This window comes from Melopsittacus undulatus, chromosome 3 (genome assembly GCF_012275295.1).
Source record: "Melopsittacus undulatus isolate bMelUnd1 chromosome 3, bMelUnd1.mat.Z, whole genome shotgun sequence".
Lineage (NCBI taxonomy): Eukaryota > Metazoa > Chordata > Aves > Psittaciformes > Psittaculidae > Melopsittacus > Melopsittacus undulatus.
In genome coordinates, this window is record NC_047529.1 from 88,870,021 (window position 1) to 88,892,371 (window position 22,351).

General features: G+C 38.7%; 1 protein-coding gene across 1 annotated transcript; it reads right to left on the reverse strand.

The window, feature by feature from the left end:
* Positions 1-42: 42 nt before the first annotated feature.
* Positions 43-20,917, reverse strand: RAB4A (RAB4A, member RAS oncogene family). The gene is made up of 8 exons (XM_005145981.3): positions 20,739-20,917; positions 12,190-12,270; positions 11,431-11,545; positions 9,670-9,732; positions 8,289-8,443; positions 7,204-7,299; positions 5,254-5,410; positions 43-3,377 (listed from the first exon to the last, which is right to left on the reverse strand). The coding sequence occupies exons 1-7, from the start codon at positions 20,767-20,769 to the stop codon at positions 5,295-5,297; spliced, it is 657 nt and encodes a 218-aa protein (XP_005146038.1). The 5' UTR covers positions 20,770-20,917; the 3' UTR covers positions 43-3,377; positions 5,254-5,294.
* Between the last annotated feature and the right edge of the window lie 1,434 nt (positions 20,918-22,351).

Here is a 22,351-nt window from a genome sequence, read left to right on the forward strand (position 1 = left end):
CAAAACGTGTACAAGTAAACAGGATTTACTGTGAAACACCTAGAAAACCAAGAAAGATTCTTTATTTGGGGCTAGATACAGGCATTAAATGAAATAGTGTAGGCCAACAGACTCATTAAAAGGCAAGACACAGGCTTTAATGAGACATTTAAATTGTTTAAAGGTTTAAATAGCTAAGGTTCCACATCCAACAGATTCCCAGGAGACAGGTACCAAGTTATTATTTCAGTAAAACATCTTGCTTTGGTAAAGTAAGAATTTTACATTAAAACCATACATAATTGAACATATTTCTCCCTTATTGTTACGTGAGCTAGGTTTGGTTTGCAAACTATAATGCTAAAGCTTAAATATCTACTCCAGGGCTGTTACTGGCATGATGTTTAGGCTTTAGAAATTAAAAACCCCTTTCAGGAGAAACAGTAAACAGTATAAGCTTGCACTGGTGAGAGCTATTACTTCCAACAGGATTTCCCTCAAGAATTCCCAGTTTAGGAAGTTTCTTTTCAAAATGTCAGTGACAGGTGCAGCATAAAAAGTTGTGCTACAACAAAACATGCACATTAACCTAGTTAATGTATATATAGTACGAGTATACATAAAAAAAAGGTAAAAACATGTCAAAATTCATTATAATGATACTATTCTTGCCTTCCACGTAGGAAGGGAACAGCTTAAGACAGTGGGTTACAAGAAGAATAAAACTGTGCTTTTTTATTTTTATGTAAAGGGAAAAGGGCAGGAAGAAATATAAGAAACTCCCAGCCAAATCCCTATAATTTCTATTTAAAAGCAACAGAATTAAGTAACAGTCCCCCACTTTTCAACTGCTACTGTAGTAATGGAAAGAAGTTTTGATCAGCAGCCAAGACCACTTCAACCACTGTAACAGTGACAGGAGAGAGACCTTCAGTCAACTTCACTTGTACTGTGTCCCAGTTGATAAGCAAGTACTCAGATTTCACTTTTGTCAATGTACCAAGAAACCTGATTAGATTGTGTTAAGGCTGGGGGGGAATGGCAAATTCCCCCATATCCCATTTTTTCCCAGCATTCCAGAACTCTGGCAGAAATACAACAACATACCCCATTTAATAATCTGCCATTTAAACTGGTGGAGGAGACAATTATGTCCAACACTCACTTCAGATGACTTACTTTTTGTAATTACTTCCACTTCTGAGTACCAGGAGCTAAAATATATTGAGTGAGGATTAAGACAGGTAAGTTTCTTTGGAATTCTTTGATGTTCATTTAAATGCACAGTTCAGCTCCTTTAAAAAATACTTTACACTCCTGCCAGGAAGAGAATACTCCTTGGGAATAATTGTTACCAGTTATATAACAAATTTAATCCTAAGTATAACACAGGAGAGAGATAATATAGAAGTCTTTGGACCCAACAGCCTTTCAAAACCTAAATGTAGGCTTTTCAAATACAAAGCAAACTTAATTCCTTTTAACACAGATGACCTAAGGTATATAGCAGCCACTTGAACCAAAAATGTCAGGACAAAGGGAAGAATTTTAAACACAAAACTAATTCCATAAAAGATGGTCATATACTTCTGTGTAGCAGCACAAGAATGAAGCAAGCTCTCGTGCTTTAACTGCCCTCTAAATTACAATAACACTTCAGTTTCCTGGTTTAAACACACATTTGACAAGTAACCCTTTAAATAGAAGATACTCATATACAGACAATAATAAAGCATGCTTGAACCTGGAATTTCAGTACTGGGTTCTGATCATAATTACTATGTGCTAACTTGCACTTCCAACGAGACTAAGTAAAAATGTCACTAGTGATTTCTGTCACTGCAAGTGCCCTCCTGATTTGGTTGAATCCAGCTAACTCCAGAAACAGTAGCTTAGTTCTGCAGTTCTCTATCTGGCAAAACAAAAGCCACAGGTCTCTTGCCTGATCAGTTGTGATGGCACAGTAAAACTGATATGCAATACTTGTGGTTTACCCTCCCTCTTGGACCTTCTGCAAGTCTCTTCTGTCTCCAGTTGAGGAATGAGGACAGGATTGCTAATCTCCTGCCTCATAAATCTTCCCTGCAATAATAAAAAAAAAGCAGGAAAGAAAGTCTGAAATGTGTGTTTTAACACAGGGAAAAAAATAAATAAATTCAGGACCACGGCTGAAATTCCCCTTGATGAGTTCCACAGGGAGAAAAGGCTACGTAAGTGGTACGCTTGGTTTTTACCTTCCATTACAGGAGTCTCCTGGGGGCAGTGTGGACAGTACTTCATACAGTGCACTCACATGAAGTTCAAGGATAGAGCCCCAGCAAGACAGTTCCTAATTTTAAAGTCTAATTTTAAAATTCCACGTACTTAATTGTACTTTATGAATATTTCAGAAAAAGAAATTAGTATTTTAAATGTCATACATTCAAGATACGTTAGAACCACCTATTTTGGTTCAGTTTGTACATTGCCCAGGTATGATTCAACAGAGATCATATTTCCACAGTGGATTGCTCTGCTGTCGTCAGAGGTTAGGAGAACTCCTGATGTGATAATTCTCCATAAGCCCATGCCCCTGCCCTGGAATTACAACACATACAGAAGATGCACACTTCTGTTCACATATACATATTCCATCTTTGTGATGCCAGTGCTATACAAAACATCAGGACCAAGAAAAAAGATCCAGGTCAATCAACAGCCATTTGAGAGACTTATAAGTATTCTTTCCTAAACTTTTGAAGTGTGATAAAAGCACTTCAGAAGTTACTTAAGAACTGTGATAAAATAGGATATGTGGACATCGACAAAAATGACTTTTCCAACTTCCAACTATAGTAGTACATGTAATCATGGGTCCTAACCGTATGCTGAGACTCATTCATGTCAACAGCTTGTTAGAATGCGGCAAGCTGAGTAGGAAAAAATAAACCAACTACCCCTCACTGACAGTACCAGTAGTTTTATAATTCAGGTCATAAATACAAACTACTGTGCAACAAACAAACATGACAAAGCCTACCTCAGTTAAATCTGTTTATATGATAAAAAAATAAAATATTAAACTGCTTGTAGTGCAACATTCTATCAGCATACATAGTTATACCATGCTTCGTAAATTTACTGTTACATTATTTACAGTATATAAGCAATGCTTTAAGCTAGAGGTGAAAGAACAAAAATAGATAATGAAAATAGTTGCATACAGGTATGAGTTTTAATACTGTCCACCAAATTGGCAAGTTTGCTTCACAGACTTGTCTGTGACATGAACATTCCTGCCCCACACAATGTGGTTCTGTCAGCAGTGGTCTGCTCTGTCTGTAGATAGTGAAAAGATGTTTTTAAAAACTGCATAGCCTTCAAGCTGCTGTTTCTCCAAACACCATTTGCAAGGACAGCTGTAAAATACACAAGGACTCCATCAGTTATCAGCATCTGATCAATCTGAAAACTCGGCTTCTAAAATAAGATAAAGAACTATTCACTTCTGCAGAGCCATACCAAAGCTCAGCTAAATTAATGCCATTTTGAATGCCATTTTTCAGCAGTCTCCCAGGTGAAAGAGAATATTTTATGGGAGGAAAGCAGTTCAAGATTCCCATCCATTATTTACAATTCTAAGCTTTAACTGGGAGATAATCTCCCAGAGCACAGAATCAAATAAGAGAATGTAGAGTCACATGCTGCCTTGTTTAACCTTCTGTAGAACTTCTGCTGTGTGCACTGCTCAAAGTGATAAGAAAATGAATACAGTGAAAATGATGCAGCATCTGTGCCTGCAGTACTTGATTAATTTGATACCACTGCCCGCATATTAGAGAAATAAGGATTATGTCAGAATAATTAACTACACAGTGAGAAAGAACTGTCCTAAGAGCCACCTGCATACTTCAAAGAGTTATGTAAAATCCATTAATATTTAGAGGTGTCTTAAAGACAACTGTTTATAAGAAAGACTAACTACCAAGTTGTTCTTAGGAACAGGTTATGTGACTTTTATGTTTCTTCCCCTACTACTGCTAAAGGGAAAAAGCTGTTCCTCGCCTTCTCTGAGGAATGTCTGTGGAAGACAACTACACACCCATTCCACAGGCTGCAACAGTCCCAGAAGAGCTACTTCAGATGACAACACTGCTTAAGCAGAAAATGTTAATACTCTCTTGTTTACATTTCTGGTCATAGCAGACAGGAATCAGAATGCCTTCAGGCTGCTTCTGGGTAGGAAGACTGAAAAAGCTAATGGGAGTTTGAAATCCAGTATAATCTTTAATTTTCAAGTCTCAAGTTTAAACTTCATGTTTTGAGAAAAGACTATGTAATAGCTTCAGACAAGATAATTGTCCTGGGTTCAGCAGTAGCAGTCATTTTTCTTCTTCTTAGTAACTGGTGCAGTGCTGTGTTTTTGACTTTCAGACTGGGAACAGCGCTGATAACACCAATGGTTTTAGTTACTGCTCAGTAATGTTTACTCTGACCAAGGACTTTCTGAGTCTCATGCTCTGCCAGGGAGGAAGGGAAGCCAGGAGAAAGCAGAGACAGGACACCTGACCCAAACTAGCCAAAGAGGTATTCCATACCACAGCACATCATGCCCAGTATGTAAACTCGGGGCAGTTACCCAGAAGGTTAGTTCACTGCTCAGTTGGGCTGGGTATCAGTCGGTGGGTGGTGAGCGGCTGTATTCTCTCCCCTTGTAATTTCCCTTATCATCATTATTATTGGTGCCAGCAGCAGTGGTTTGTGTTATACCTTAGTTACTGGACTGTTCTTATCTCACCCTGTGGGAGTTACATTCTTTGAATTCTCCTCCCCATCTCCTGGGAGAAAAGGGGGGAGCTAGAGAGGCTGCATGGCTAGGCTTAAACCACAACAATAATGCACGATACATTTTGTGAATTCTTATTTCTAGTAGTATTTGTCCATGATAAACAGAAATTATTCACCTTCTCTACAGTGCATTAGGTAACCATGAGGGCTATAATGCATTTCAGCAATGCAGAATTTTAAAATGTATTCCACAACATTACTCAGAGTAAGCAAACATAAGAAATACTTCAGTATATGTAATACTTCAGCACCAGTCTTGCTGTAGTGGGCAGATGGTAGAAGAAAAAAAAAATCAAAGTATAAACAAAAGAATCCATTCTACTGTGCATTATTTCACTAGATTTTATGTCACTTTTCAGGCTAACCCTGAAAAAGCCAAGCACTTGATACAGCACATTTATGAAGTATGGTAATTTACCCAACACCTTGAAATTTTTGTAACCTTACCTTCTGTATCTAAAGTATTTGGGATTTTGTGTTTAACTTCTTTAACACCCACATTCTTGAGCACTTTGTGCTTGTGCTCTGCGTGGTGATCTCAACTGTCTCAAGGCAGCATCTCCATACTGAATACCTGAGCCCATTCTTTCTGGATCCAGTTCTCCTGATGAGAAACAAAATGGTCACAAGAAGATAGATCATGTGCAAATAATACATTCCAACTTAACTGACAACGCTAGAAAAGAGTATCTATATTCTACTCTAGTTATGGAGAGATCTATTGCAACTCTGATTACTTTTAGGCAATCCCAAACTCGCATCATTTTCTCTTGTAATTTCAACCATGTGTCTTTAATCATAATGACAAAGCTATCTGTCTCTGAGTCAGGCTGCAACAAAGAAATGTATTTGCACTAAGTGCTTCTAACAAAGAAAATGTCCAAAATGTTTTCTGCAAACACTATTAAAACCCACCTTCTTTCAGAGACTAATATGCAAAGGAAGTAGCATCATAGCTACCAAGCCAAACAGAAACAGATCAATCTAACAGTAGGTTTCCATAAAGCACTGCCCCCAGAGAAAAGATCTCAATCCTCCCTACTTCTAGCACCCATTTCTGCCTTCTCTGCAGCCTATGTTTTCAGAAATATACTTACAGCTGTATAGTGGACTGACCAAGATTAGAAACATTTACTTTAAATAAAAATTCAATACAAAAATCCCTCTGAATAGTTCTGAAGACTTATTTAGGTTCATTGCACATTTGTGATCCCTTTGTAAGTTAGTAAATGACACCACGTTGAGGGGACAATTGGACAGCTCGAGGATAGGGCTGCCATTCAGAAAACACCTTGGTTGAACTTGAGGAACAGGCCAGCAGGAACCTCTGAAACTCAGCAACTACATACACACAGCTCACTCTGAACCTGAATGTGCTTTAAACAGGAGGCTGGACTAGAGACCTCCATAGCTTCATTCTAGTCTCGATTTTTCCATGGTTCAGTTCTTCGGTACTGGCATAAAGAAAACAGGAACAGCTCACAGAAAGCATGACTTACTTCTCTTGTGGTAATGCCTCTTTAAGCAGCCATGGAACTACAGTATTAAGAAAAACTAGCTATACTTTGCTTTTTGGTTTGGGGTTTTTTGTGTGTTTAAGATGAAATTTCCTGTTTGGCATCAATTTGATGCAGTAATCAGGAAATTCCTATGAAAAGACCATATTCTTTTAATCTAAAAATTTGTGTTTGGCACTCAAAATAGGTAATTAGAGACTGAGACAAACTTCTCAGTGGAGCTAATACTTAAATCTTTGAAGATATCAAACAGCTAGAAGACAGGAAAACTGGAATGCAAACTAGCTGAAATGACACCTAACACTTAGGAGCCTGTCTCCAATAGAAACCTGCCCACTTGTGTTGAGAAGCTTCTGGTCTATTTCTGATCTGCAAATGTAAAAATGGTTTCAATGGAGAGGCAGGAAGGTCACTTCAGAGAAACACAGTTGCTAGGAAACACTCCTGAAATCTTTAGTATTACTATTCAAATTCTCTTGGCTGTATTTCCTGCTACATATGAGAAGCAAAATTGAAAGTTACATCTGCCCTGATCCTAGGTTTTTGTCCTGCATTGCTAAATCTGTCTAATGTCAGGCTTGATATTTGTAGGGACACTGCAGTCCACAGAACGCACAGCCTACACTCAGAGCTGACTTAAGGTAAACACTGTAAAAACATCCATAATTTACATGCCTCCTCCTTCTTAGATGTCTTGGACATCCATTTCTATGAAAACATATGAGAAGCAGCTATAAGAAAACTAGGTTATTTTACCACAACAAAATGTTGGCTCTTTGGATTAATTCTATTAGAGATGGCATTTCCATGGATGTTTTCAGTTTTTAATTAAAGAAATAAAAAATATATTTAAAAATAACAACAAAAAATCTCAATTTACCTGATTCAATTTTATTGAGTATTTTTCTTGCACATTGTACAAAGGCCTCTTCAACATTTTCCCCTGTTAGCGCACTCGTTTCTAAGAACATCAGCTCTGCATTTGACAACAGAAAAAAAAATCTCAAAACAAGTCTGGATATAACAATATATACCAGATATACTAATTCAACGCGTAAAAGCTAGGAATAATAAAAAATTTCTTAAGGAGAACTACTGTCAAATAGTATGGTCTGGAAAAAAAAATCAGTTTTTGACGTCAAAACCACATAAAACTTCCTCTGAAATTTATATAATAACCCTAGAAAGCTGGAATCCAAAAATAACTTGGGCTCTGCCTGCAAAACAGCGAATGAAACAAACTTCATATAGTTTCCCATTAATATAAAAGGTAATATGCAAAAGGACAGCCAGTTGCCACAGTTGATAGAAAAGACTATTTGTAATTGACTTATAGTAGCAAATCCAGATTTTACTGATGGCAGGACTGCAGAACAGTGGCTCAGACTGAGACTAGCTTTAGCTGCCACACAAATGTGTCCTCAGACTGGAAATTCTGAATACTACAGACCAGGTAACAGTCCTCTGGTGCCATGCCATGCACTGAAGTCAGCTTCCCATGAGTAAAAGTCATCGCTTCCAACTCCAATACACCCTATCCAAACTTGTCTATGATCTATACAACCTGTAAGGTGCTGAAAACTAAGAAATTGCACTCTTCTTTTTCTCTTCAGCCCTATAGAGGCAAAATAATACCTGAAGTTGTACTTCATTCCCTAAGGAGTATATCTCCACACAGAAGGTATTCTTTAAACTGCAACAGGAAGAATCACTGGTAATGAGACTTTAATAGTACATGTGGTTTTCATTGTAGGCACTTTCTTCTCTCTATACCTCATGTACTAACAGAACTCTCTTTCTGTAGAAATTTGACAAGGTACAGTAGGCAATGTCCTAAGTGTAGATATGCATACATAATTTTAATAACAGATAATTACATATAATTATATATTGTATATATCACTTAGAATATATAATTTTAAAGATGTGTCTTTGAATGCTACACAAAGATTTTGTACTACTTACCATTTTCTTGTGCAAACCGAGATGCTTCTAAAAAAGTAACTTCACGATCTGCATCAAGATCCTTTTTGTTTCCGCACAGTATTATCACAATATTTTGACTTGCTAACATTCGTGCATCCGTCAACCAATTAGTAAGGGCATTGTAGGTTTCACGGCTACGTAGAAAATAACACTCTTTATGAGAACATGCTCATTCCTTGTGAACAGATCACTATTTAGTGAACTCACATTTCATTAAAACTCAGTAAGGCAAATCTGTGTTCGTGGCAAACAACAAATTGCTCCTAGTTGGGCAAGTCACCTACACAGCTCAATATGCCAGCTATGAATTGGGAAGAGTAACAAGTTCCTTCAGGAAACTATTTAAAAACTTAGTTTTTAAAAAGCAAAATTAAATCTACCACAATATAGAAATCAATACATATAATTATTAAAACCCAGTTAATGTAAAAAGCTATGACTTTAAGCAGCAACCTAGTTTCAGCCTTTTGTGCATGAAATTTTGGGATAAAAGAAAGAATTATTGTTTATCATGGAATTCAATGGATACTTAAGTTTCAGGTGGGACTGTAAGGATTTACTGTGCTTGCGTAGAATTGCATGCCTGAACTTTCACATCTGGCACAAGACCAGTAATATACCAGGCAGTTACCCTGCACACACCATTAGTCATTGTAGTGGTGGTCAGAGATAAAGCTTTCAAGCAGTAAGATTGACAGATGAGTCCAACTGACCTTAAGCACGTACCACAGATTTCAGAGACTGTTCAGAAGAGAACAGTCCATTCATAGGACAGAAAAAAAAAAAAAAGCAACAGATCTAGTGAATCATCATTAACATGCACAAAACTTATCTGCCAAGTATCAGTCTACAGTGGCCAGGGAAAATATTGGCAATGTGTAACGTATTGTGTTGGCTGCCTCTATTAAAATATCAAAAACTGGTAGAAGTGAACAGAATTCTGAACTACAATTAAGAAATGTGTAACAAGAGCTAGCTTCTCCAGAGAATGACCTGTTACACCAACAGCTACTAATACTAATAAACGGTGTACCATCTTGGTTAAAAGTGGTCAAAGCTTGCTCTTAGGTTCTGTTGCAAGGCTTCTTGAGCCAGTGGCTGCAGACAGTCCACCATAATCAAACCAGCTACTGATGGGCCAATTCCCAGTTATTTGTCTAACCCTTCGAGACTGTTTACATTTATGACATTCACAATATCTCATATAAGCAAGTTTGAAAATTTAAATATGCACTAAGCTAGAGATGGTTTTTATATTTCTTTTCTTCCTGCTGTTATAGGACCACATAGCTGGGGAGGAATCATTATGTATTAATAGTATCTGGTCGTCTGTAAGCAGAACAGTTGCTACCTTTCTTACCTGGTTATATCATAGACAAGCAAAGCACCTGCAGCTCCTCTATAGTAACTCCTTGTTACAGACCTGAAACAGAATTACAGATGTACATTTCCATAATAACTTGTTTCAAATCTAGGTTAATATAATGCAATCTGTATTATGAAACACATTTCTCATTTACATATTTTAAATAAAATGTTTTTTTAGAAAACATCAGCTGTGCAGCAGCAGACTACTTACAACAAGACTTTTGACAAAGCACTTTCACTAAATACAGCTGTACAGGGATTCTCAAAGTCCATTATGACCTGTGTGCTGCTGAAGCTACACATTATCATACTAAGTATCCTGATACAGAACTGGGAGCTGATGGTACTATATGTGGCATAAAACCAGTGTAATTAACTTGTGTTTGAACTCTCAGCAGTGAGGAGAGAATGAGTAAAGCAGCTGTAATTGAACAACTTAAGACTCATTAAGTTGAAGAGAAAAAGGCATGGAAAGCAAAACAAAGCATCCTTCAAAAAGTAGCTGAAGAAGTAATAAAACCTGCTAAGTACATAGAGGTGTGACCAGCCTTAAAAAGAAAACAGATACATTATAAAAAAAGAAACAGAGAAGGGGGTAAAAAACCTGCAAGCCTGTGACTAAACTAGTTTGGCTCAGCTGTCTCTGCTCGTTGCACCCTTCCTCACTGGCAAACCACGAGAAACTAAGTAGTCTTTGATCAGGGTAAGTTCTACTTAGCAACAACTAAAACATTGGTGAGTTATCAGCATTGTTCTCAGACTAAAGCAAAAGACACCACTGCAACAGCTACATGGAAGAAAGCAGCTGAAAGCAGGACAACTTGAAAGAGCAGAATTCACACAAGTTTTTGAAACTACAGAGCCCCTCAGAATCCCAGGATATCTGGCCAACACACCAAAGATATCTCGTTAATAGAGACTATATAGCACTGCCCAGCTTCACCCAGCCACAGATGTCTCTAGAGAACTTGCCTAATAGGGAACATTAACTTGGATAGCTGCCCATTACTCAGACTTCCACCACCATGCTCACCTTTGATAACCACTGCCCCCCCCTACCAAAGAAACATCCCACCCACACCCCAGAAATATAAAAATTGATGTCCTTTCCGATGGTGAATGTACTGGAGAACACATCAGACCTTCACCGAGTTTGCCCTATTCTTCAGATGTATGAGATTCAAAAAACAGCACTAAAAGTACGTTGGTGGATCTCAGCTGACAAATAGGTTTCTTAAGAAAAAGCAATGTAAAAGATTTCAGTCTTGCTAGAAATGTATTTAGCCACATGAACTTGACAACTGACTTTCTTCCTTCTAATAAAATAGTATTACGCTATGCATTCGTTCTCATGCAGATTTTAAACAGTTCACAACTTCCTGACATCTACTTATTCCCACCAGAAGAAGGCCTTCTAAACACAAGAGTTAAGCACACACAGTTCTGTTTTGAGCTTGGCTGGTGAACAAGCTTTTAGCCCCATATTCTATTCATATACATTAACTATCACAGAAAATACCCAAGGAAAGAAAGGGCAGAACCTCAGATCTGCAAAACAGCACTGCTTTACAGAAGGCAATGGATTTATGCTGCTATGTCCAAGTTGGAAGATCTGGCCTAGTAAATAATATGAAAGCAGACAAAACAATTCCACTGACCAAAAAACCGTGGCTACTTATAAGTAGGCATAAATAATACACAATACCAACAGCAACAATTTACTAACAAACAATAAAATTATTGAAATGGGTACCTGAATCTCTCTTGCCCTGCTGTATCCCATATCTGCAGTTTTACATATTTACCACCAACATTTATGATCTTTGAACCAAATTCCACTCCTATAGTATGATTTGAGTCATCCTTGACTACAAAAAGAGAAAAAGGAAAATGAAAAAAAGGAAAAAGAAAGACAAATTTATTTAGAGCAAATAAATAGGTTTTAAATAATACAACTGAGGTATAATCAAAACTCCACAGTGCTCCAATTACAAACTACTTCCCAAGCCATCAAATTCAGTGCCATTTAGAAGGCTAATGCCATCATGCAGAAACACAATTTTGAACAGTTTATTCAATTCAAAATTACTACTAGAAAGGGCTGCCTTAATCAAACTATTCCCAGGTCACATTAATAAATTGCAAGATAACTTTTGTACACTTCTTTTCCCCCCATCTGTGTTTTTTGATATTTCAGTGCCATTTAAAATTAAAATTCATGGAATAGCAGAACATACAAGGGCACAGCCTTCCCATGAATAAGTAAGAACTACTTCTTTAAAGCACAAAGTTAAGATACTTGCTGTATATAAACTGTTGCTCTCACACATTCCCAGTTCAAGATCAATCATAGTATCATGCCATGTTGTGAACATAATTCTCAAAAATCTTTACCTATACAACTAAAAGAATTACAGGAACTTCCATACAAAGAACAGATACTCATGTAAGCAGAGCCTTTATTTCTGGTACAAAGCAATGGAGAACTCTTACCATGCTCACATATACTCACATTTCTTTTCAATAAATTGGTGTAGTAAGCAGGATTTTCCAGTTCCAGCATTTCCTATGACCAAGAATTTAAAGAGGAAATCTGAAGATGGAAAGAAAAAAAAAATTGCTGAATTTCAGTACACACACTTTTGTCACAAGACCAAATACACAAGCTGGCTATTCTCTATTACCTGTTATTCCAAAAAGAAGAGAATAGATGACAAAGTTAACAAAACAGTATTAAATCTGAAGAATAACCAGTGTGTTCAATAGTGATATTACAAAGTAAGAGCTAAGAATGTCATTTGTTCATGGAGATGAAAGAATGACAAGAAGAGACAAAAACGGCTGAATTTGAATTCAGTTAAAACAGGCCAAATTACAGGTATACGGTTGGCTTGTATTCCACAATCTGTTTTAAGGGCATATAAAAGATTAACTGTAGTCAGTACAAACACCCTATATAAAGATGCCATTTCTTAAAATCTGTATGGTTTTTACTTTTAAAGCTTATTTTATTCACATTAATTTGAACTTCCCTATATTAACCGCTTAATACTCATAAAGCTGCATAACTACAGTATTTTTCTACAAATGTACAGACAAGGAATATTTTTACTCTGGGATGCCTGCTTTTCCATTTCATCCACATGGTAAACTAAGATACAGGTACTTTGGAATTTTACCTGTTTATTGAGCCATTTACATCATTGTTTATTAGTAATAAATAGTTTGTTGTTTTTTTTTTAAATAAATTCAAGATTTATGGTCCACTGCTATTGTTTTAACAGTTACATATAATGTTTTATTCTTACCTCCCCATATCTGCTTTCAGTTTAGCTACAGACTGGAGAAAGCTTCCTTGTCTTAGCACTCTCAAACATACACACTGACGAACTGTGATTAGAAAGTTTATAATTGCTTCCCCTAATACAGAGGCAACAGTTGGTGCAAGATTCACTACTTATTTGTTTACCAACAGCAGCTTATTTTACAGACATCTTTACAATTTATTGCACATTTTCTCTTACAAACATAGTGGGTTTCCAGAAGACATTAGGTAAGTGGTCAATGAAAATGAGTCAGTTTGAAATATCAACAAAGATAAAAACTTACCATTAATTTCATTAACAGTGTTCACAGCTGCCAAATGGTTACACAGATATTGGCCCAGAGGATGGCAGAATAAAAAACAGAATGAAGACTATGCTAAGCAAGTCAAAGCACTGACATATTACTCTATCAGAATCTTGTTTTGAGTCTTTTAGTTTTACAAATGGAATTTAATATGCACACAAATCTACATACTCATTCCATTTCATGCAGGAATTCTTATAGTACATCACAAATGCTCCCTAGCAAGTTTTACACATGGTTCCCATTGGTGAAAAGTCAATGGTAAAACAGAGGGCTATTACTCCCGGGAATGTCCACTATCCATTGTCTTCATCTTTCTTCCAAATTTGACTCATATTTAAAAAGAGGGAGTGTTTTACTAAGGATCTTTGCTTTTTTTACATTTTACCTTTCCATGATTTTTCTTGTTTCGAATGTTGTAACATGCTTGGCATAGAATCTGTATTCTACCCTTCTCAGAAAGAGACTGCTGTTCCTTGCTCACAAATATGACCATTTACATGCTTAAGACATTCTGTTCCAAACTGCTCTTACTTTTCACGCCTCCACCCAGCTGCTCATGCTTTCTGGATGAAAAAAATAAGTTACAAGAAGGTTTTTGCTTCAGGTTGGGAAAATTGTGTGTGTTATCTCCTCTAAAAAAAGGCCCTTCATGTAATCTCAACTGCAAAACAAGCCGAAGCTGAGAAACACTTCATTCTAACCACTTCACTGTTAATATGAAATGTAGATACATAGCCTCAAAGTGTTAGGTTAAGAGAAAAAAAACCATCTCTGAAAGAAAGCCAAGTTTCTCTTTTTATGTACGAAATATCACTAGTTAGCTGCCTTGTGTACCTTTTTGTATATTTAAACTACTGTGGGTGTGTGTAATCTCACTGGTTTTACCACTTGCAGAGTTCCTCAAAATGTGAGACATAGTCACAATTAAAATAACCTGCTTCTGGTCTCCACAGTTTTTCCCAAAACCAAATCCAAATCCCAAAACTGAAATCCAGTTAAGGCTGGTTCCCCTCTGTATCTGGTGAACGCTGTTTGGCAGTTTTTCTTGTTAAAAACAACTACAAATTTCAAGTCCACCTTCTTCCTCGCCCCCCAAAATCTCAGATTATTAACAGTAGTGAAACAACTAATGTAAAACTAAACAAGAAGAAAGAATAAAAGCCAAACTCTACTCCTATACTAATTTGCTTTGCAACTGTAGGCACTGGTTAAATGTGGTTGATGAAGCCATACTTGTGCAACCCTCAGAGCCGTGCTGAACATTTAGCACACTGCTCTGCTCTGTGCAGACAAGCTGCAGGCCAGTGGGCAATTGAGACAATGGTGTCACTGTCAGAGACTGATCTGGAATAGCTTCAGAACAGCACTGTACTTTCCTGAGGTGTTTTATGTTAGGGTGCTTTATATTTTGCTTGGAAACTAAGAGTGGTATTTTGGGATTTTATATTCATCTCTTTAAATTGAGAACATATTCTATATAACAGACTCTGAACTCCTATCAAGATTCTATTGTACCCGACAACTAAAAGGGAATCTTTCCTACAAATAAATCACTTTGATAACTATTCAACATCTGTCTATTACTTAGTAGACAAAAAAAACCCAAAACCAAAACCATTTTCCTCTGGCAACACAGCAGTGAAACCTGTCACTGCAGCTACAAATCACTTGTTTGCAGTACGAAAGTAAGATAAATGTATTTTAGTCTACCAAAGAATGGAAATATTATAACAAAAACTCAAAACCTTTCTGCACCAGAGAAGGCAGCAATGTTTCCAAACACATGTAGGCTTGCACACTAAATGATACTCTGAAGTTACATTCACAAGTCCAATGTATTCTATCAGTTTAAACTCCAATTTTATGTAAATTGTTCAACATAGCGAAAGGCTTTTAGATTTATGTTAACAGTTTATCCACAAGCACGAGATAATACATTTCAGGAAATACTTCTGAATACTTTGCACATTTAATCAACTGCAAGGAAGGGAAGAAAATGGATTTGACAATGCCAAAAGTCACAAATACCCATATGTGTTTCTAAGTTCACAGCCTAGCATGTTAATGGTAAGGTACTATCAGGTAAGCACAGGAAGAATAGCTTTCATTTTGTTATTCTGGAATTTCTTTCTTACAATGTTTTTCTGTATGATAGCAGGAACCATATCAGTTAAATTTTTATACCTTTTTTTTTTCTAGATTTAAGACACAAAATATCTACTCTCTGAACTGCACAGATGTTTCTCAAAATGTACAACAGTTGAGAAACACAGAAACTGAATGAGACAGGACAAACAGCTTCTTTTAGCCCAACTGTAACATCACTGTATATTCACACTGGGAAAAACTTTTATATATTCATTCTTCACAATTTCCCAAATGCAACTCATAGGGTAATGTCTGCATTACTGCTTAATTGCTCTACTTTAGCTTTTTGGTGTCCTCTTCCCACTCGTCCCAGAGGAGTTAGGTTACTTCATTTTTATAGCCCTTTTTATTTTTCTTTTTTGTGACTGACAAAGCAGCTCTGAGCTCCAGCATTCCAGTCAGCTGCCAAGCCTGTCACCCTAGAGAAGTTTTTCTTTTGAATTCTGTTGTTTTTCCTTCATGGAAAAGCTGAAAAGCAACATCACTCAGATGTTACAAATGCTTGCTACCATGCTGGCTACTGAAAAAGTCAGAAAGTTGAAATATTTTGCCTGTAAATAAGGTCATCATTACACAGAAAGGATTTAGGACAAAAACTGAATTCTGTGCCAAAAGGGAAAAGATTGTAAGACATACACTGCAGAAAGCATAGAGATGAAAGATAACATAGCATGGCTGTTTAAGCAAATAAGGCAGTATGAAAAACCAGCTTACTCTCCCCTGTGAGAGATTCCTGATCCCAAACTGGGTAGGGGGTGCAGGGAAGAAAACTTATTTTCTATCATAAGTGAAAAGGAGTAAAACTGAGTCTCCATCCCAAAGATACACCAGCAGCTAAACTACATAAACTATGGTTTGGGGGGTGGCTGGGAGACAGGAAGGGAAATCGAGGGTAAAGAAGAAGGGAGACAATTGTGGGCTTTGACTCAAGTACCAGCAAAACCAGATGATGTGGAAACCACCCCAGACATCTAGCCTCCTCCTTTAAGTTTACTCCAGCAGAAGGAATAATTGAACAGCTTCTGAGCAACAGCAGCTTAGTCTTTAAAATGTAATGAGGATTGAATTGTTTCTTATATGCTTGCTAATAAAGAAGGGGTGAAAGAAAGACCAAATTATATCCTCCCTCTCTCAGTCTGTTCTTTTTCGACCTCTTTGATAAAGAGTAGAATCTTATATTCACTAATGCTGACCCTTTGGAAACTCTTATTCATGTAATGAAAAAGTCTTCTACTAGTTAGACATTTTCAATTTTGCAGAAGTCTGCATAAGGAAAGACTGCTATGAAACATTCCTACTGCCATATTCTTCCTCTAAATGAGAGGAAAGAGCTGTTATCCCCACTTACTCCTTTCTCCAGCAACAAGTGTTACCAAGATAACAGGTAGCACAGATAAACCTGCCTTCTCTATTCTAATCTGCATAATGAATGCTTGAAAGACTAAAGATCTGTTTCCTTACAAACAAAAAGAGCTATGCTCTCTAAGCAATAAAATCAGATTTGAAATAACCAAAGACCAGGATAATAAGTGCAGGGAGCATCAGATAATGGACAAGGGTGGGGGAGAGGGGAAGTGGGAATGGGAAGAAAAGGATGAATCAAATTGTCCAGACCAAATAGGAATATTTTTAAATGGACAGAAAGCCTATACATTCTCTGAAAATGACAGTCTGATGAACTTGTGTGACCAGACTGACAGTAGTAAACACTGGTGGAGAAAACACATAGAAGTACGGACTAAGGAGATTTTATTGGAATCTTACATATCACGTTTACTCAATGGTAGTACAACCTTTCTTCTGCCCTCCTATTGTTTAAAATCCAAAGGTTGCTTTGCATTTACCTATTAAGAGTAAGCTATTTTTAGGTCAGCCTACACTTACCATAAAACAAAACTCATATATTTTGCACTGTGAAGCAGGAGAAAGCATACATGTGTTGTTACATGGTACCTATCTACAGAGAGGCCACTGCATCTCAGAAAACTTGAGTTAAAGTAGTTTTCCTACATGAGATTTTTTCCCAATGATACATGACAAACTTTTAAAGAATGATCCTCCTGTCCCACATGCAGCAGTATAATGTTCTTTCTGAATTCAGTCTCAAAATTCACTGAGTTTTCTTGTATTTATGATTGTTCTGGTTTTGATTTTGCCACTTTGTAAAGGATAGATCAGAAAGCTGAGAACAGAAGATACACAGCTGATGAAACAGATCTAAGTGAGAGAAAATACAGATTACAAACAAGGAATTTAGTGCCAAGACTGTAAGAGGCTACAGAACTTGGTTTGAAAAAAGCTAAGAGATCAGAAACACAGTAAGGGACAAAAATAGGTGGAAAAAGTGTGTGAACAGGAAAGCTTCAAATAAGACAGACATAAGAAAGAAAGGAACTCAAGGAGGGAAACACAAGTAAATTAACTGAAGTGGATAATGAAGTAAGATAGGCAGAAAGGACAGGCCAAAAGAAAGACTCTTTGTTTCTCATGGAGAAAAATGTATCAAAAAAATAAATAAAATTAAAATACTGCCTTCGAAAGGGAAGGCAAGCTGCAACCTCACAGCAAAACTGAAGTCATGTAAAAGTCAGACAGCAAAATTACATTAAAGCAACTCAAAAAAAAGAAACCCAATCAAACTATCAAAAAAACACAAAAACAAACCAACAAACAAACCCCACCAATCACTTTCTTGAGCCTATCCATATGGATAAAAAGACTGAGGTTACATAACTAGAATGGGTCATAATCCAGGTGATAAGAAAAACTCAATTCATGAATAAGCATCTAAAAGGGCAGAAGCTACAGGGATTCCAGCACTGAGGTGACAGTGACCACTGATCTGGGTCACTGGGGGGAAACTGCCCTAAAACTTCTATCATTCTCAATTGTCCCTGTAACAGATGGTCAGAAACAAACCACTCTTTGTTAGTACTGGGAGCATATTAAATCCCAGGGAGTTCATGCAGCACAGAAGATCCACAATTTTATCACATCACACTCTTTACTTCAAACTCAATTCAAATGCTACCTATGTGGACAAGACACTGCAAAATTAGATACTGATTACTGTTAAGGTCAGAAGTGGTACAGCAATTATTAAATTTTATGTTATAAAATAGGGTTTGTTCTTCTATTTACTCTAAAACTTGACAACCTCAAGTATTCTAGCTCAGAATTTTTGTAGCTTATATATGAATAGAACAACCATTGAAACATTGAAAGGAGAAATATATCAAAGCACAGTTAAACAAACAAAAGGAATAACCCAAAACTGCAAACCTTTAATTTTAGGGGCTTGTTTTCTAGGACACCAAAACAATCACAAACAGCGGGACTACAATCACTATTTTGTATCACTGGAACAAAGCAAAAAATGTTGAAATGTACTTAAGCTACAACCTATCTATTTGGCTTGCTTATTACTACAGGATCAAAAAGAGAAGCACTGCTGAAATTCTGTCAGGGCTTTTGCCTATCAACCCACCTGCCAAAGTAATCACAGGTCTGATCATCAGAGTTGAGAGCATGAGGAATTAGTTCAAACGCAAATCTGTATCTACAAAGCACATCTCTCTGTGTTCTGTATGTAAGTTTTACATTTCTCAAGAAAGCACAAAAAAGAAGCAGGGTCTGAGTACCCCAGTGTTCACACTTCAAGCCGCCCCACGCTCTTGCTTCATTTTGCCCCTTAGTTCTGTGTGTTTGCTGTACACTGCAGCACTGCCTGGTGGGACAAAACATCTTAATTCTGATGATGACCTAATGTTACTGATGACTACACTATTGCAAATATGCCTCAGAAATAATCAGATCAATTAGCCTACTAGTAAGAATTCCCGGTGGCCATGCCAGACTCCCTCACAGTCAGCAGTTGTGTTCAATTTTGATTTGTCCAAGCTACTATTTATTTTCAAGACTCTGCTCTAAAAGCAAGAGGATGCAAGTCCAGCTCTAAAGTCTGAACATATCCTGAAGGCAAAATGTTGCAACAGAAAAAGCTAGAAAACAAGTGAGAAAGTTTATCACTTTCCAAGCAATCTTACTCCACAGCAACCCATCACATGGACTTTGAATATGTTTGACATATGAATGACAAATGAATCACATGGACTTTGAATATGTATGACAGCATTTTTATACTGCAAAATACTTCAGAACTCTATGTTATGGAGAGGGGGGGAAAAAAACTGATTCAAGCAAACAGGTGTTTCAAGCAAAGTTACGGAGAAACAAATACTAGTCAGTTGTTTCCCAACTCTTCCACCTAGCCAGCAGTACCAGCTCTGTACACCTTTCCTACCCCCCACTTATCTTTGACCAACCTTAAGGATCATCTAGTCCCAACTCCTCTGCACCAGGCAAGGACACTTCTCACTAGACCAGGCTGCTCAAAGCCCTGTTCAACTTGGCCTTGAATACTGCCAGGGATGGGGCAGCCACAGCTTCTCTGGGCAACCTGTGCCAGGGCCTCACCACCCTTGCAGAAAACAACTTCTTAATATCTAAATCTCCCCTCTGTCAGTTTAAAGCCATGTGACCATGTTCTGTCACTCTATGCCCTTGTAAAAAGTCCCCTTTGGATTTCTTGTAGGCTCCCTTTAGCTGCTCTAAGGTCTCCCCAGAGCCTTCTCTTCTCCAGGCTGAACAAGCCAAACTCTCTCAACCTGTCTCCATAGGAGAGGTGCTCCAGCCCTCTGAATATCTTCCTGGCCTCCTCTGGACTTTGATGCTTTCCTTGTGAAGCACTGACACACTCCATCAGCGCCTGCACTCCGACTTGCACCTCTGTATGCTTTCTACCACAGCAGCTAGACATCCATGCCAACACAGGGATGTAAAAACATACTCACTGATCCATTTGCCCTAACTCACCCTCATGATCAGCTCTTTTTAATGCTTGCACATCTCAGACAACAGGACTGAAATCCTAACCTGACCCTCAAAAGTATACAATCTCCAACTAACGTGCAGCTTCTCCCGGAGAACAAGCACTGCAACTTTCCTCCTGAACTCAACGAAACAGGTAGTGGCTGACTTCCCTCGCCTACATTTCGAGTCAACACCTCCACACCGTGTAAAACCATTCCGACCGCTCACTGCCGTGTCAGCCAGCGAACCAAAGAGGGAGAAAGGGAAAGAGCACTCATGGCAGAAAAATCCGCCAGAGACTGGGCTCAGCTCCCCACTCCTCAGGAGGTGACGGCCCGGGCCCGCTCGCTGCTGAGGGGAGGAGGAAGAGGAAGGTACCCCCAGCCCACCCCGCCCCTCGGTTCCTACCGTAGGTCTCGGACATAGCACTCTGTGACATCTCGGGAGCGGAGAGCCCCCGCACGCTCCTTCTCCTCCGCGGCCCAGGGCCGGTGCTAGTTTGCGAAGGCTCGCGGCCCGGCAGCGCCGAACGGCCGGGCCGGGAGGAAAGCGGAGGAGCCACCGGCGCCCGGCCCTACCCGGCCCGCCTCAGCCCCGCCCCAGCACCAACAACCGCACCTGCGCACGCGCACCCAGCCTGCCTCACCCTCCGCCGGCGGTGGGGTGGGGCACAAGCTCCGCCTTCTCACGCAGGCGCGGGGCAGGCCGTGAGGTGAGGCGGAGTTGTGCCGTGCTCTGCAGTGAGCTGGCACCGGAGCGTACTGTGTGCGGCTCTGCGTGTGACCGGAGCGCTTCCCTCCGCTCCTCATGGACAACGGAGCAGCTGGGGAGGTTGCGGCGGGGAGCGGGGCGGTTCTTCACAGCTGGCACCTCATGATTGTCTCGAATCTGTGGCGGTTCTGGTTGACTTTCCTTGCTAGTGAGACGAAGAGGCACAAAAGCACAAAATGTAATCGGTTCTAAAGTAACCTTAAGTTTGATGGGTTTGTAATGGAAAATAACTGCGGTGCTTGAAGGTAGCTGACATAGGTTTAGGTCTTTAGTACAAAAAGTGTAAGAAAATCAGAATAGAAAAACAGGACCTCAGGTGGGAAGTATCTGGGACTAGCAGATGTCCAGGGTGGGCACAGTTAAACTAACTGATAAGTAGGACAGGATGCTTGCTATGTCTATAATGTTAATTAAGCTAGTGCTTCAAAGACTGACAGAAGTTACTAAGATTGCTGGGAGAAGTAAACGACCCTTAAAGACCACCATTTTTGTATGTATGCGGGAAACTTCCTGGAAAATGATGTAATTCATGTGTAGCCTCATGAATATGTATGTATGCCCAGGGACTCTATAAAGATGGCCTGAGTAGCAATACGGGGATCCACGTTAGGAGGAGCTATCCCTCGTGTCTCCCGGCACCGCAATACAGAATACCTGCTTGTCAACTTGAAAACTTTGTTGGCTAGTTTGTACCTGGATTTTTCTCTGAATCACTAGTGAGTCCGTAAACGTTTTTATCCTGGTACAATAAGTCCCTGTGACACTTCGTCCTGAAAACTGCAGCCCACTGTCCAGCTCTGGGCTTAAAATGCCTGCTCTAGGCTCTTTGATATTCTGTCTGTCCCCTCAAAAACCCTGTTGCCAGCATTTCAGTCAGAAGCCAAGCCTTTTGCTGCACATCTGTTTGAGGGATGTAGTATATGTAAACTAACAGACTGGGATTTGGTTGGTTTGTTTAATTTTAGTTCTTATTTTCAGAAATTCCGACTTCACCATTGCATGTCTTACTTCCAAAATAAACCCCAAGGAAAGCCACATTGTTGGCTAATGTCTTACTAACACTTGATGTCTAACACGGTTGCTTAGCCTGGTAGCAAGGGGCACTGAGTCTTCACCACAGCAGCCTGTCCATCTTTTTCCTCCCTAAACAACACTTCCTCTCTGCCCACATTCGACTTTCTGCCATTCCTTTTAAAAACTCCTGTTAGTCTGGCTTTTTAGTCTTGTTGCTCACAACTTCCCATTCTTCC